Source organism: Oryctolagus cuniculus, chromosome 11 (assembly GCF_051225735.1).
Source record: "Oryctolagus cuniculus isolate XC-2025 breed Fujian yellow rabbit chromosome 11, ASM5122573v1, whole genome shotgun sequence".
Taxonomy (NCBI): domain Eukaryota; kingdom Metazoa; phylum Chordata; class Mammalia; order Lagomorpha; family Leporidae; genus Oryctolagus; species Oryctolagus cuniculus.
Window position 1 is genome coordinate 72,368,049 of NC_142877.1, and position 16,368 is coordinate 72,384,416.

The following is a 16,368-nucleotide window of genomic DNA, read 5'->3' on the forward strand; positions in this document are numbered from 1 at the left end:
AAAAGAAGCTTAGAATTTTGCCAACAGACACATAAAATTGTGCATGTTTATGTGGTACCATGTGATGTTTTGATGTCTTATTGTTTATTTTAAAAAGATGCAGCCAGAAGCAGTGCATGAACATTCATGGCATCCCTGATTAGAACACCAAAAGTCAATAGATAATTTGGGCATGGTGCAAGTTATGCATGGGACGATAGCATTAAATTAAGATTACATTGCTGGGGCTGGTGCTGTAGCTCAGTAAGTAGCTCAGTAGGTTAATCCTCTGCCTGTGGCACCAATATCCCATATGGGCGCTGGTTCGAGTCTTGGATGCTCCTTTTCAGATCCAGCTCTCTGCTATGGCCTGGGAAAGCAGAAGATGGCCCAGACACTTGGGCCCCTGTACCCATATGGAAGACCCAGAGGAGGCTCCTGGCTCCTGGCTTTGGATCCACACAGCTCCAGCCATTGTGGCCATTTGGGGAGTGAACCAGCATATGGAAGACCTTTCTTTCTGTTTCTCCCTCTCATTGTAACTCTCTCTCTCAAATAGATAAATAAAATCTTTAAAAAAAGATTATATTGCTTTGGTATAATAATGGTTTTGATGTTGGTGGGAGAATGGCTTTATTGTTAGGAGATACACATTGGGTTAATTAGGGGTGCCATGTCAAGATCTCAGCAACTTGTTTCCAAATGACTCAACCAAAAAAAAGACATTGATTTCTCAAGAGAGAAAAGGCAAAAGTGTCAAAATAATATTAGTAAATTTAAATGAGGAATGTATGGCTACTTCATGATACTGTTTCAGTTTTCTATAATTTCATAATTCTTATTAAAATAAAAAACTGAGAAAAAGCAAAGAAAAGGGTTAAAAAGGTAGTTTAATTTCCTAATTGTATTCTTCTTAGGCTATTAATAAATTATAGCTAAGTAGTAAAAACAAAGCATTTATTTGGGTATAGCTTTATAGTTAGAAGTGAAACTATCTCATAGTGAACTATATGTTTAGTTGTAAGGATTATTAAATTTGTAATGCAGTTTTTATTGCTTGTTAGAAGGACTTCTCATGGACTTTCAATGGAAATAAATTCTGGAGGAAATAAAACTAGGAGTGTATCGAGGAATGGAAGTTTACACTTACATTTTGGAAAGTAAGTCTGGAAATCTTCATCAAATCCTAACTTTGCGTTATCACAAGCCTTTTAAAATCACCTGCTGTTCTAGGTATCTATAAAAGTTATTATATTGATTTGTCTCCCCCCGCCCCCCCTTTAGGTTAGAAAAAAACTCTGTATCTTGCTGGTGGTTAAATGGATCTGATTGATAAAGGCAGAGATAGAATATATTGGTGTAAAAGGACACATAAGAGATAAGGCTACATATTTATTGCCCATTTATGTAATTACATGTGTCACTGAGGACAAAGGTCCTTAAAACAAAGACAGAAGGCAGAGTGGAAGCAGTCCTCAGCATTGAGATAGATGGATTGGCGGCCACTTCCCCCTTCCTGAGCTGTCCCAACGCGGTGCATGTACTTCTGGTTTCAGGATCACCTTTGAGAATTAGCCATGTCCCTGGCCCTGGTCGATGGCTGAAGACATGCCGCACTCCCCTGCAAAGAAGATGAAGGTTTTCAGGAGCACGCGGAGACTCTGAGCCGGGAGGACAGCACTTCCTGGAGTCTGACGACTCTTGTTTTATGAGGAAGGGGCATCAGGACCCCGGCGCCATGGAGGTGATCGGCGAACACGAGGCTCTGCAGCAGTTCTTTGAAGGTAAGAGGCCGGTTTCCAGCTGGAAGCTGCTGCTTGGAGAAGTCTGTGCTGACATTGACTGGTCCACCGTTCCGGGATTCACGTAAACTTTGTCTCGAATGAAATGCTATCACTCTTAGATTAACTCTCCTGACACAGGAAGTGGAGGTTTATTTAGTGCCCTGCTAGCAAAAATCAATGGTATGGGTAGTGATCTTTTTTTTTTTTTTTTTAAATAGGGTTTTCATCAGTATAGCTTGGTTGTTAAAAGAATCAAGAAGTCAGCTATAGGAAGGGTACTTCAAAAACTTTGTGGAAAAACTGGAATTAAAAGATAAGTTTATTTTGGTGTAAAAATTGAAATCTATACAAGAGGGCTCCAAAAAGTTCTGGAGAAATGTATATTATGAAAAAATAATGAATTTCAAAATAAATTTCTTTTAATTCAAAATTACTCTTTCAAATTCAAAAGTACTCTTTCTGAAGTGCTTTTTCTTTTTTTAAGATTTATTTATTTATTTGAAAGGCAGAGTTACAGAGAGGCAGAAAGAGACAGAGAGGACTTCCATCCACTGATTTTTACTCTCCAGATGGCCTCAAAGGCTGGAGCTGTGCCGATCTGAAGCCAGGAGCCAGGAGCTTCTTCTGGGTCTCTCACATGGGTGCAGGGTCCCAAGGACTTGGGCCATCTTCTCCTGCTTTTCCAGGCCATAGCAGAGAGCTGAATCAGAAGTGGAGCAGCCGGGACTTGAACCAGCGCACATATGGGATGCCGGCACTGCAGGTGCAGCCTCAGCCCTGGCCCCCTGAAGTACTCTTGAATCTGTTACTATTACTTGTCCCTGCTCTATGCTGAATTTCATTTCTTATATCTTAAAAATTACAGATTTGGTTTATCTAAACCTGTTCAATATAGCACAAGAAAAAGGTAAAGTTTTACTTAAAATAATTTTCTCTCAGCATACTTATAAAACAGCAAAGGGACACTGCCCTCCCTGCCCTGTTTCCACATTTCTGTTTCTGTAACACTTTAGAAATGTGTAACTGAGTGATGGTTGGTTTCTTAAGTTGGATATTTTTCCTGCAAGGTAGAGGCATCCTATGGGCCTTGGTTACACTGGTTTTCTTCCTTCTAAAAACCTAAAATGGCAGAACAGGATCTCCTCTTTCTCCGTGTTGATATTCTAATGGTAGGACTGTTGAAAAGTGAGGACTTGTCCTCCTGGGACACCTGGTGGGTGTCCACACCAGTGTGGCTCTGGGCCCTAATCAGTTAGCGTTGCCCAGACTGCACTGTGAAGGGGAAATGTGGCCATTGCTTGCACACATTTCGAAGTAGTTTCCAGGAAGGCTTATGAGAAGAACCAGGGGATTCCTGCCTATTTACAGAATCCAGAGAGCAGCAAGTTGCACCTTGAGAAATTGCTTTTGTCATTTCTTGTGCTTAGTAACAGCTTGACAAATGACAGATGTTGAAAAATTGAATGGAATTGGTCAAACCGTAAACACTGTGAAATATGGAACAAGGACTTAGACTGAAGACATGGTGAGATTCTTTGATCACTATTGCAAGGACTCAGCACAGTGTGGTAGTTTTCAAGGTTAGATTTTGCCAGAAGGGGCAAAAAGAACATAATAGCAAGGTAGTTATTATGTTATCTCAATCCTGCTGTCCTTCCCTTTGAGTGCTCCATCTCTGACAGTGGCAGCTTGACACTGTCCACCTGGCTCATGACTGGCACGTAACAGGCACACTAGTGTTACGCAGTTGATACTGCCTAACTTTGTATCCTGCGAAGCTTTGTCTCAGCAGTAGGTAGCAAGCTTCAAACCTCACTTATATATGCTTTTAATTTTTTTAGAGAAGCCACCAACTCATTTTTTTTTTTAATTTAAAAGGCAGAGAGGGAGAAAGAAAGAAAGAGATAGATAGAGAGGGGCCAGCGCTGTGGTGCAGCAGGTTAATGCCCTGGCCTGAAGCACTGGCATCCCATATGTGCGCTGGTTCAAGTCCCACTGCTCCACTTCCGATCCAGCTCTCTGCTATGGCCTGGGAAAGCAGTGGAAGATGCCCCAACTCCCTGGGACCCTGCACCCACATGGGAGACCTGGAAGAAGCTCCTGGCTCCTGGCTTCGGATTGGCACAGCTCCGCCCGTTGCGGCCAGTTGGGGAGTGAACCAGCGGATGGAAGACCTCTCTTCTCTCTCTCTGCCTCTCCTCTCTCTGTGTAACTCTGCCTTTCAAATAAATAAATAAATCTTAAAAGAAAAGAGAGAGAGAGAGAGATATCATGCACTGGTTTGCTACCCAGATGCCCACAACAGTGGAATTCAGAAAACTGAACTTGGCCGGCGCCGTGGCTCACTAGGCTAATCCTCCGCCTTGCGGTGCCAGCACCCCGGGTTCTAGTCACAGTCGGGGCACCGGATTCTGTCCCGGTTGCCCCTCTTCCAGGCCAGCTCTCTGCTGTGGCCAGGGAGTGCAATGGAGGATGGCCCAAGTCCTTGGGCCCTGCACCCCATGGGAGACCAGGAGAAGCACCTGGCTCCTGGCATCGGAGCAGCGTGGTGCGCCAGCCGCGGCGGCCATTGGAGGGTGAACCAATGGCAAAGGAAGACCTCTTTCTCTGTCTCTCTCTCTCTCTCACTGTCCACTCTGCCTGTCAAAAAAAAGAAAAAAAAAAAAAAACTGAACTCCATCCAGGTGTTGCAGGTGGGTGGCAGGAACCCAGTAACTTGACTCAACACCACTGCCTTCCAGGGTCTGCACCAGCAGGAAGCTGGAATTGGGAGCCAGAGCCAGGACTAGAATTCAGGCACTTCAGTGTGGGACTCAGGCGTTCTAACCCTCAGTTTAACTGCCAGACCAAGCTTCTGTCCCCCAGTTCATTTCATAAGTACACAATGTCTACTCCATTTCCAGAGCTGGAGAAACCTGAAAAAGTAAATGTGGTCTATCTCCTGTCTTTTGGAAGAACTGTTAGATCTACCAGCTCCCTGCACTTTCCTTGTTTGTGCTATTTTTAGAAATTCCTGCAGATGTAGTTTCCACAAATCCCTTCAGTAGCTTCTTGCAATTTCTGATATTGGATAGAACCTTTTTATTATTATCATACCATCTTTCTTTCTTTCTTTCTTTTTTTTTTTGGACAGGAATATTTTTAGACAGTGAGAGAGACAGAGAGAAAGGTCTTCCTTCTGTTGGTTCACCCCTCCAAATGGCCACTACGTCCGGCTTGCTGTGGCCGGCGCACCGCACTGATCCAAAGCCAGGAGCCAGGTGCTTCTCCTGGTCTCCCATGGGGTGCAGGGCCCAGGTACTTGGGCCATCCTCCACTGCACTCCTGGGCCACAGCAGAGAGCTGGCCTGGAAGAGGGGCAACCGGGACAGAATCCGGCGCCCTAACTGGGACTAGAACCCGGTGTGCCGGAGCCGCAGACAGAGGATTAGCCTAGTGAGTTGCGGCGCTGGCCATACCACCTCTCTTAGCCCAAACCAACCTCTGTGGCTGGGTTTGGAGCCCTTTTGAAGGGGAGGAATCAGTTCTCCATGAAAAGTGTACAATATGGCCGATTTTTTTTCTGACATTATCTTTGAGTCAATAGCTGGAAAAGATGATGGGCTTTACAAATAAGAAACAGAGGCATGAACCTAAGTGGTTCCTTCCTCTGAAAGTCATACAGCTAGTTGTCAATTTTTAAAATTCTTCCTACTATTCAGCGAATATTGAATACCTGCTCTACCGCAAGTCCAACAACCACCATCTTTAAATGGCAGTTTGAAGGGATTTAAATCTTTCCCTTTGACTTTAATGATTTCCTTTCTCTGGACTTTCTCTAGATCTTCCTAAGAATGAAGCCAGCAAAAGTACATATAGTGACCTAATGAGGAAGGCCAGTCACTGCCTGCTGTGTGCCATGTCACTGCTTGCAATGCAATACAATACAATACAATACAATTGCAATACAATTTCACATAAGAAATTCGAGGTCTGGAAATCGGGAAAACGCTTATCAAATTGTTACACACCTGACAGTTATTTTTCTCCACCCCTGCAGACTCTCTGTTCTAAGAAAGTAAGCTCTAAACAATATGTAAACAATTTTGCATTGAAAAGAATCTGGATTGACCACATCATCTTGAATTAAATAGCCTTACTTGTCAATGCTCACGTGATCTTAGCTTCTATTTTAAACCATAAATATGCCTTAATGTTTATGATTTGTCTCAGGAAAACAGCAAGACTAGCCGACAATTCTGATTCTGCTTCTGGTTCCCTGCCTGCCACTGATGCAACAGGCAGGCGTGTTAGCTAAAGCAGCAGAGGTGGATCAGGTCCTCCAGGCATCCCGGCATGCTCTGCAAAGCCAGATGCTCTCTGAAGTGCTTGATTTTTTTTTTTCTTCAGAAAAGCTGGTACCAGTGCAAGAGGAAGGTTGTCAGAAGAGAGACACATTTTGATTTTTTTAAAGATTTATTTGAAAGGTAGGGTGAGAGAGAGAGAGAGAGAGAGAGAGAGAGGACAGACAGACAGAGATCTTCCATCTGCTGGTTCAAATAGCTTCAACAGCCAGGGCTATGCTAGGCCAAAGCCAGGAGCTAGGAGCTTCATCCAGGTCTCCCAAGTGGGTATAGGGGCCCAGGGATTTGGGGCATCTTATGCTGCTTTCCCGGGTGTATTAGCAGGGGGTTGGATCAGAAGTGGAGAAGCCAGGACTTGAACCTGCACCCATATGGGATGCCAGCACTGCAGGCCATGGCTTAACCCACTGCACCACAGTGCCAGTCTCATGTGTATGTAATTTTCTACAACAAAGTTTATTAAAGCTGATTTTTAAAAATCAGTGAAAAGTTATAATAGATATCCACAAGGGGGCTTAAAAGCATTCATGGAAGAGGTGAGCATTTGGTGTAGTTGTTCACATGTTTCTTGGGAACCCTGCATCCCATGTCAGAGTGCCTGGGTTTGCATTCTGGCTCCTCTCCAAACTCCAACTTCCTACTCAGGCACACCTTGGGAGGCAGCAGGTGATGGCTCAAGTTGTTGGGTCCCTACCATCAATGTGAGATAATTGGATTGACTGGTTTCAGCCTGGACCAAATGTGTGTATTTAGGGGGTGAATCAAGGGATGGGAGAGCTCTCCCTCTCTCTGTTTCTGTCTGTGTGTCAAAAAATATTTTTTTTTAAAGTTCATGGGAAATAGAATTAAAAGATATATTTATTCTGGTGTAATGAAATCCATGTATAATTTTTTCATAACACACATTTTCCACAAACTTTTTGCAGATCCAACATAGATATATTCAAACACAAATACATAGGAAAATACATAGGTGAATACATGTTAAGTATTAGTAGTAGTTACTTCTGAGTGTTAAGATTATGAGGACTAGGGCCAGCACTGTGGCACAGCAGGTTAAAGCCCCAGCCTGCAGTGCTGGCATCCCATTTGGGCACTGGTTCGTGTCCCAGCAGCTCCTCTTCCAATCCAGCTCTCTGCTATAGCCTGGGAAAGCAGTAGAAGATAGCCCATCTCCTTGGGACCCTGAATCCATGTGGGAGACCTGGAAGAAGCTCTTGGCTCCTGACTTCAGATCAGCTCAGCTCTGGCCGTTGCAGTCATTTGTGGAGTGAACCAGTGAAATGGAAGACCTCTCTCTCTGGCTCTACTTCTCTCTGTAACTCCTCTTTCAAATAAATAAAATAATTGTTTAAAAAAGAGATTATGAGGGCTTTTATTTTTCTTTTATCCATTTACAGTTAATTTTAAAGTAATCACAGATCATTAAAACCATAATAGTATAACATTCTTAACCATTGGTTTGACAAAGGTATAAGACAAAGTTTTATATTAGGGTGAACACATGGTATTTGTCTTTCTGGGTCTGGCTTATTTCACTCAACACAATGTCCTCCAGTTGCACCCATTTTGTTATAAATGGTAGAATTTCATTCTTTTTCATAACTGAATAATATTCCATTGTGTATATATACCACATTTTCTTTATCCACTCATCTGATGATGGACACCTCAGTTGATTTGCAAGTTTTGGCTATTGTGAGCAATGCTGCTATAAACATGCTGGTGCAGGTATCTCTTTGATACAATTTGTTTGTCTCTTGGGTATATATACCCAGTAGTGGGATTGCTGGATCATGTGGCAAGTCTACTTCTAGTTTTTACAGAGATCTCCACACTGTTTTCCATGGTGGCTGCATTAATTTACATTACCACCACCAATGTATAAGTGTTCTCCTTTCTCCACATCCTGGCCAGCATTTGTGACTCCCTGTATGTTGGATTTTAGCCATTCTCACAGGGGTGAGGTGATATCTCATGTGGTTTTGATTTGCATTTCTCTGGTGGCTAGTGATGTTGAACATTTTTTTCATATGTTTGTGGGTCATTTGCATTTCTTCTGAGAACTGTTGAAGTCTTTTGCTCATTTTTCAGCTGGATTGGTAGTTTTGTTGTTGTTAAAGTTTTTGAGGTTTCTGAGTTGCTGATATATTCGGGATATCAATCCTTTGTCAGGTAGGTAGTTTGCAAAATTTTTCCCCATTCTGATGGATGTCTATGAATACTTTTATTATGAAGATGTTTATTTTCTGTGTACTTTATAATCCAAGTGCTTCATAATTGAAATGTAGTGTGTTAGAATCACGGTAAAGTTTAAACTAAATACAGGTGAATGGGTTTGATTCAGCAAAAACTCTTCTGTTTAAGATCCATGTGTCAAGAAAAACTGTAGATGTCTCTGACATGGGTGAAAGGCTTATTGGGTGTCTCCATAGAAAACTATGCCTGAATCACATCATTCTGGGTTCTTTGGGATTTGTGCCTTGTTTTGTATTAGAGCTATTTTAAAGGCTCTGTGAATTATAGTTAAGTGAGATCAATGCACATGATTTTTATCTACAGATAGACAAATAAAGCATGTCCTCAGGATTTTAATAGTTCCCATTAAAGCCAGTTTTACATTTATTGGTTAATTCATTTCATGATTTTATTTTACATAGAGAAAAATATATAAATATACAATAGATGTATATGATATATTCCATTATTTTATTGCATATAAGTAGTATAATGTGAAGTACTAATTATTTTATTTACATATAATTAATATATATTATATTTATACATAAAATAATTTATATATGAATTATATTTAAATGCATATTTTTATGTAAGTGTATATAAATAAAATGATGGAATGAATGTTATTACATATATAATTTGAATTCTCCTTGGAACCAATCAGTGAGACCTCCTTCTGGTTCCTTTATCAATTAAATAGTTAAATGAAATCTGTGACATATATTCAAGTAATGTTTGTAGGAAGGTCATGATTTTGTCTTAAAAAATGTGTATCTATTAACATTTGCAAAGTTTTAAGTTGGAAACAGTCAGTGTCAACTCATATGAACCAGAAGCAACATTTACTGAGCATTTATTTATTTTTTAAAAATTTTTAAAGATTTATTTATTTATTTGAAAGAGTTACATAGAGGAGAGGCAGAGAGAGAGAGAGAGAGACAGAGACAGAGAGAGAGAGAGGTCTTCTATCTGCTGGTTCACTCCCCAGTTGGCTGCAATGGCTGGAGCAGCACCGAACCAAAGCCAGGAGCCAGGAGCTTCTTCCAGGTCTCCCACGCGTGTGCAGGGGCCCAAAGAGTTGGTCCATCTTCTACTGCTTTCCCAGGCCACAGCAGAGAGCTGGATAGGAAGTGGAGCAGCCAGGACTCCACCCAGCACCCATATGGGATGCAGGCACCACAGGTGGAGGATTAACCTGTGCCACAGTGCCAGCCCCATACTGAACATTTATAATGTGCCAAGCCCTGTGCTGTTCACTTCACATCATGATGTCATTTAATCCATACAACAGCTCTCTGGACAAAAATGGTCAAAAAAGAAGTGAATCCCAGTAAATCCCATTCCTTTGTTTATTTCATTTATGTCTTGTATCTGCATCCTTAGAGTCATTATTTGTTTCCCTGAAGAACTATGGGTGTATTCTTTTAGACTACCGTGATATCAGAAGACTCATTGTTGGCTTCCAAGCTTTTTTCTTTCTTTCTTTTTTTCTTTTTTTCTTTTTCTTTTTTTTTTTTTTTTTGACAGGCAGAGTTAGTGAGAGAAAGAGACAGAGAGAAAGGTCTTCCTTCCGCTGGTTCACCCCCCAAATGGCCTTTATGACCGGCGCGCTGCGCCGATCTGAAGCCAGGAGCCAGGTGCTTCCTCCTGGTCTCCCATGCGGGTGCAGGGCCCAAGCACTTGGGCCATCCTCCACTGCACTCCCGGGCCACAGCAGAGAGCTGGACTGGAAGAGGAGCAACCAGGAGAGAATCTGGCGTCCTGACCAAGACTAGAACCCAGGGTGCCGGCGCTGCAAGTGGAGGATTAGCCTAGTGAGCTGCGGTGCCGGCCCCAAGCTTTTTTTTTTTTTTTTTTTTTTTTTAAGATTTATTTATTTATTTGAAGGCAGAGTTATAGAGAGGCAGAGAGAGAGAGAGAGAGAGAGAGAGAGACCTTCCATCAGCTGGTTCACTCCCCAAATGGCTGCAATGGCCAGAGCTTTGCCAATCAAAATCTAGGAGCCAGGAGCTTCTTCCAGGTCTCCCATGTGGGTGCAGGGGTCCAAGGACTTGGGCCATCTTCTACTGCTTTCCCAGGCCATAGCAGAGAGCTAGATCGGAAGTGGAGCAGCTGGAACTAGAACTGGGGCCCATATGGGATACTGGCACTGCAAGTGGCTGCTTTAACCCCTAGTGTCACAGCGCCAGCCCTGTCCCAAGCTTTTTAAAGTAGTTTATTAAAAGCCATTTGAAAAGAATATTTGTCCATTCAGTTGAATCTCTGAAGAGAAAAATTTCTGAGTGGGTGAGAAGTGATTTTCTCATCCCCTTTGTAGCATCCTGGAGCAGATTCTCCAATGTTTACTGGCTTCTCATGAAGGCAGAAGGGGAGATCGCTGCCCATGCTGTGCAGGGTGAGGAAAGGAGGTACTCAGAGGAGATCACGAGCAAGCTCACGGGTGGAAGCGTCTTCCCTCCGTGAAGCCTGTGGCGGTGGCTCTAGAACCAGAAGCCATGGCGGGGCTGGGATTTGAGGAAGAACAAAACATCCCCTGAGGAGGATGCTGTCATACAAGCTGCCAGCATTCTCTGCCTGTGTCTCTGCATCCGATTCAAATTTGCTAGGTAATGATTCCCAAAAGAGAGCAGGGGTGCAGGGAAGGGAACGCCATCTGCCGTCCACAGTGATCCAGGAATTCCCTGGAGCCCAGGGTTCAGGAACTGGGGAGGAATCCATGGCTGAAGGCCCCAGCCAGATGGGGTTAATCTACAAAGGCTTCAAGGGAGCTGAGCACAAGAGAGATGTAGCTTGGAATAATGCCCCTGTGACATCAGTCTATAGTGGGGACTCAGTAGTGTTTAGAGATGAACGAAAGCATAGAGCAAAAGGCTGTTTCTTCAAAAAGCTGTAGCACTGGATGGGAGATCTCTATGTCTCTGTGTCTCTCTGCATTTCAAATAAATCAACAGTTATTAAATTGTAACTGGATTTGGGGCACCCAGAAAGGAAAACCTCAGTAGCAAAAGGATCTAGTGAATGGAATGAACAATGGCAATTGTGACAACATGTCACCAATTGTTGGAAATCCTGTTTCATTATTTGCAAACACAAATAAGGACAAATTTCCTGAAAGGTCGCTGTGTATCACAAATATTTCCCCCAAATATGGAGACAGCTTCAGCTAATGTTTGTGAATTCTTGAGAGGAGGCCCAGCAGCTCTGAACAGCTGACCTCTGTGTAGAGGGCAGAGCTGCCCATCGCCAGGGCTGGCTCTGGGCACGGCTGTCTAGTGGGTGAAGAGGATGTTTGGCCCCAGGCTGGTCTCTCAGTTCTGTCTTTCTTTCACTTTGGGATCTCTGCTTTCTCTCTTTCTTAGACATCCAGTGCCCTTGTGCCCTCTTCCTTCTGTTCCAATCAAATGAGGTTCCCCAGAAGGAGCAAATAGTAAATGATCCATGCCACCTTACATCTCTATAGAGTCTTGTATTCGAAGAGCTTTCATAGGCCCCTGAAGCAGTGTTGATCCAATGAGTCAGGAAGGCTACTTCCTCCAAGGATAGGTTTGGTTACCCTTTAATGGTTGAATTGTAGACCTGGATTGTGTGAGATCCAGCATCGCTGAAATGATCCCACAGAGGTAGGAGCTTGATCATCCATGTGGCAGCTTGGGCCTTCCAGGAGACTGGGAATAAAAGCTTGCCAAAGACAAGAAGTACCAGCCAGATCATGCCAGCAGTTTAGGGTTGTGGAACACTCCTGTCTGATGTTGACAGGTGTTGGAGTCTATGTTGCCTTGGCATGAAGCATCCAGAACAGAGAGGCTGTTGGCTTGGTTCCACCAAGAAGAAATCCCTTTTTCTTTTATGCTGGAACCCCCCAGCTGAACCCAATTTAATTAGAATTTAAAATGTGCCACAGTGAGTTCAGAGCTGAGCTTGGTCCCCTGCACACCACATGGGAGACCCGCCATGTTCATCACCATCTTTAGGGACTCCTGGAACAAAATCACCCACACAGACCCCCTGAGAGGAGGCACCTAGACCTTCTTTGATGTGACTGATATGGTTATCTTTTCAGCTTTAGACTTAGCACTGGGTTTCTGGAAGACTCTACAATGTATTGGAAGCTAAACATTCAGTATGTAGGCAATCTGGGAATAAAAAAAAAAATCACCTAAAAGAAGACATTATTACCACAAGTGATTTTGCCATGTGGCAGTAACTACTGTAAAACTGGGCATCAATCCTGTGTATTTTTAACTTTATTTTTTAAGATTTATTTATTTGAAAGGAAGAATTAAAGAGAGAGGGAGACGCGCGCGCGCGCACACACACACACAGGGCAGAGGGGAGAGAGAGAGAGATATCTTCCATTATCTGGCTCACTCAAATGGCTGCAATGGGCCAGGGCTGAGCCAGGCTGAAGCCAGGCGCCAGAAGCTTCATCCGGCTCTGCCACATGGGAGGCAGGGGCCCAAACACTTGGGACATCTGCTACTTTCCCGGGTGTATTAGCAGGGAACTGGGTTGGAAGTGGAGCAGCTGGGACACAAGCTGGCATCCATATGGGATGCCAGTGGTGCAGGTGGTGACTTAATCCACAAAGCTGGGGGCAATCTTATGTATTTTCTAATGCAAAAATGGGATTATACTGTTAGTTACTTTGCAGTTCTCTCATAGAACTACATGGATAGAGTAAATATCTCTTATTACTTACTCATCTGCAACAGAGGTCAGCAAGCTGTGGCCACAGTGACCAAATCAGGCCCACAGCCTGTTTTTGCAAATAAAGTTTTATTGGCATGTGCTCATTTACATACTGTACAGCTGTGTTGAGGCCAGGATGGCAGAGTTGAGTGGTTGCAACAGAGGCTGTATGGCTGCAAAACCTAAAATATTTACTACTGGCCATTTACAGAAAATGTTTGCCAGTCTCTGATGTGCAGTCTGGTAACAATAACTGTTGTTTGTTGAGCATTTATTGTGTGTTGTGTATAGAATCATAGTTGGAAACACGAGTTGTGAGTCAGGCATCCTGAAAGTGGATCCGGGCTCTGTCATTTACTGCCTTTGGAACCAGGGTTAAGTAGACATCTGCAGGCTGGCACCGGGGCTCACTAGGCTAATCCTCCGCCTGTGGTGCCGGCACCCCGGGTTCTGGTCCCGGTTGGGGTGCCTGAATCTGTCCCGGTTGCCCCTCTTCCAGGCCAGCTCTCTGCTGTGGCCCGGGAGTGCAGTGGAGGATGGCCCAAGTGCTTGGGCCCCGCACCCGCATGGGAGACCAGGAGAAGCACCTGGCTCCTGGCTTTGGATCGGTGCAGCACCGGCTGTAGCAGCCATTGGGGAGTGAACCAACAGAAGGAAGACCTTTGTCTCTCTCTCTGTCTAACTCTGCCTGTAAAAAAAAAAAAAAAAAAAAAAAGACATCTGCAGGTCTTAGTTTCCTTGTGGAGATAATCAGATTTTCTCAAAATGCGGTTGTGAAGTGCCATTGTTGGTACAGAGAGGTCAGTGATTGGTAGCTATTATTTTTCTCCTTGAACTTGATTATCAGCTTCCTCAGTTCCCATCAAAGTGGCTCTGTGAGGGATCTTTGTTCTCCCATGAGAAATAGTAGACTGACAGAAGTTAAGCAACTTGCTTAAGGCTCAGCCAGGTAGCAAGTGGTTACAAGGTCATCATTTATACCTTCCTCTGTTTAGTCCATCAGGCAATCAAGAACACTCCCAGGTCTCTCATGCGCCACATGCTGCCCAGTGGCTAGAGAGTCAGCAGTGGACAAGCAGAGCCCTCCCAGCCAAAGGAAGAAGAGGATCAGGAGATACATTTAAAAGATGTTGTCAGAAAGTCATTATTTATGAAGAAAATAAAGGCAGATGATGGTGCAGAGAGCGGCTGCTGCATGGAGGGGGAGTGAGTTCCCTGAGCTGTGGCAGTCAGGGAAGACTTCTGAGGAGGTGACATCTGAGCTGAGGCCTCGGCGGTGACCAGGGGTGGGGCCTGTGCCACCTGGCAGCTGGCAGTTAGGTGTTTGGGGTTGGCTGTTTGAGAGCTGGAACAGGAGAGTAAGTTTTTTTCCCTTCTTAGCCAGGATGTTGATTTCCTAGGACTATTGCAATAAGTTACCACGAACTGGAAGGCATCAAATAGCAGAAATGTATTTTCTCGGAGTCTGAAATCAAGATACTGGCAGGGCTGTGCTAACTGGGAAGGCCCTAGGGTAGAATACATCCTGTGCCTCTCCTAGCTGCTGGTGGCAGCTGGCAGTCCTTGGTACTCTTGGCCGTGTAGACCAACCACTCTGATTCCTAACACCCTCTGCTTTATGGGTGCCCTCTTTCCCCTCTTCTAAAGACACTTATCAGTAGATTTAGGGCCCACCCTAATCCAGTGTGATCTCAAGATACTTAATTGCCAAAATTCTTTTCCTAGACAAGGTCACCTTCCCTTCCTAGGTTCTGGGTGGACATACCTGTTGAGGGGACCACTTTTCAGCTCACTGCAAAGAGTAAACAAGTAGCTCTCCGGAGCAGCTGGTGGGAACTGCTCCTCAGTCCTGGGTCTGTCTGAGGTTTGTTGTCAAGTTACTTTAAGTGTGTGTGATTTTCTCAGCAACATTCAGCTGCTTAGGTGCAAGCTGAGAATGGGTGAAGAATTGGAGAGAAACCAGAAGAGATGCAGGTCTTTGCATCAAAGTGGTTATCACCACGGATCCTGATCTGAGCTGAGTAAGAAGGGAGGGAAGTGGTGGGAGATGGGGATTGAGGAATCACTGGGAAGTGGCAATAAGGTCACTGCTTGGGGGAGCCCAGAGGTTGTAGAGCTATTGGAATAGAGGCGTAAGTGTCAGTAAGTGGGAGGTGCAGGCTAGTCAGAGACTACCATGCAGCTGCTCCGCTTCTGCTCCAGCTCCCTGCTAACGGCCTGGGAAAAGCAGCGAAAGATGGTCCAAGTGCCTGGGCCCCTGAATCCACATGGGAGACACAGATGCAGCTCTTGGCTCCTGGCTTTGGCCTTGCCCAGTCCTGGTTGTTGTGGACATCTTGGGGAGTGAACCAGCAAATGGAAGAGCTCTATCTCTGTGTATGTGTTTGTGGGTGTGTGTGTCCCCCTCTCTCTACTTCAAATAAATACATATTTTTTTTAAATGAACACTCCATGGGGAGGGGAGAAATCAATGAAGAGGAAAGAGAACACTTCTTCCATTTTCAGGCCCCAGGAACATGTATGAGAAAAAACTCCATAATTTAACTATTTCTAGTTCTCATTGACCATTTGGGCTGGTTCTCGATTTTTCCTGTTATGCACATACTGTGATAGAATTTTCCCCCCAATCCTTATTTATTTTCTTTGAGTGAATCTCCCTAAAATAGAATTGTTGGCACAAATAATTTTTAAATATTTTGGTTCTTTGGTAAGTAATGCCAAAATACCTGCTAGGAAGTTGTTTTTTTTTTTTTTTTAAATAAATCTGTAGACTTTTCCTGTCACTGCCTCCTACTGATATTAATTTTTTCTTAAAAAGACTTATTTATGTATTTTGAAAGTCAGAGTTGACAGACAGAGAGAGAAATCTTCCATCTGCTGGTTCACACCCCAGTTGGTGGCATTGGCTGGGGTTGGCCAGGCTGAAGCCAGGATCCAGGAGCTGCTTCTGGGTGGCAGGGGCCCAAACACTTGAGTCATCTTCTGCTGCTTTCCCCAGGCCATTAGCAGGGAGCTGGATGGGAAATGGAGCAGCTGGGACACTGTGCCCATATGGGATGCCTTTGTCATAGGTGGCAGCTTCACCTGCTACACCTCAGTGCTGGCTTTTCTTTCGACTTACAAAAAGTTACACTCTGTCCAGAGTCCTTAACCTGGGATGAGGTTCAGTGGGGCCCTTGGACTCTGAAATTGGGTGGTAATATGTGTTTCTGTAGGCTCATTCTTATGGGGGAAAGGCACTGTAGTTTTCATCAGATGTTAAGCAACGTGCAGGGCCCAGGAGAGACTGGGAATCAGTCTATAGTCCCAGGATATTGACTGCTTCTCTCACC

General features: G+C 44.1%; 1 protein-coding gene across 3 annotated transcripts in view; it reads left to right on the top strand.

Annotated features, from left to right (window-relative positions):
• Nucleotides 1-1,042: 1,042 nt before the first annotated feature.
• The window catches only part of MYRFL (myelin regulatory factor like), a 132,281-nt gene continuing 116,955 nt past the window's right edge, over nucleotides 1,043-16,368 (top strand). For all 3 annotated transcript variants that reach the window (XR_016216883.1, XM_089308682.1, XM_070052617.2), the window contains exons 1-2: nucleotides 1,043-1,139; nucleotides 1,536-1,763. Coding sequence is in view for 2 of the 3 variants with exons in the window: in XM_089308682.1 (XP_089164808.1) it covers nucleotides 1,688-1,763 (76 nt within the window). In the remaining variant the exon portion in view is untranslated. The remainder of the gene's footprint in view (nucleotides 1,140-1,535; nucleotides 1,764-16,368) is intronic.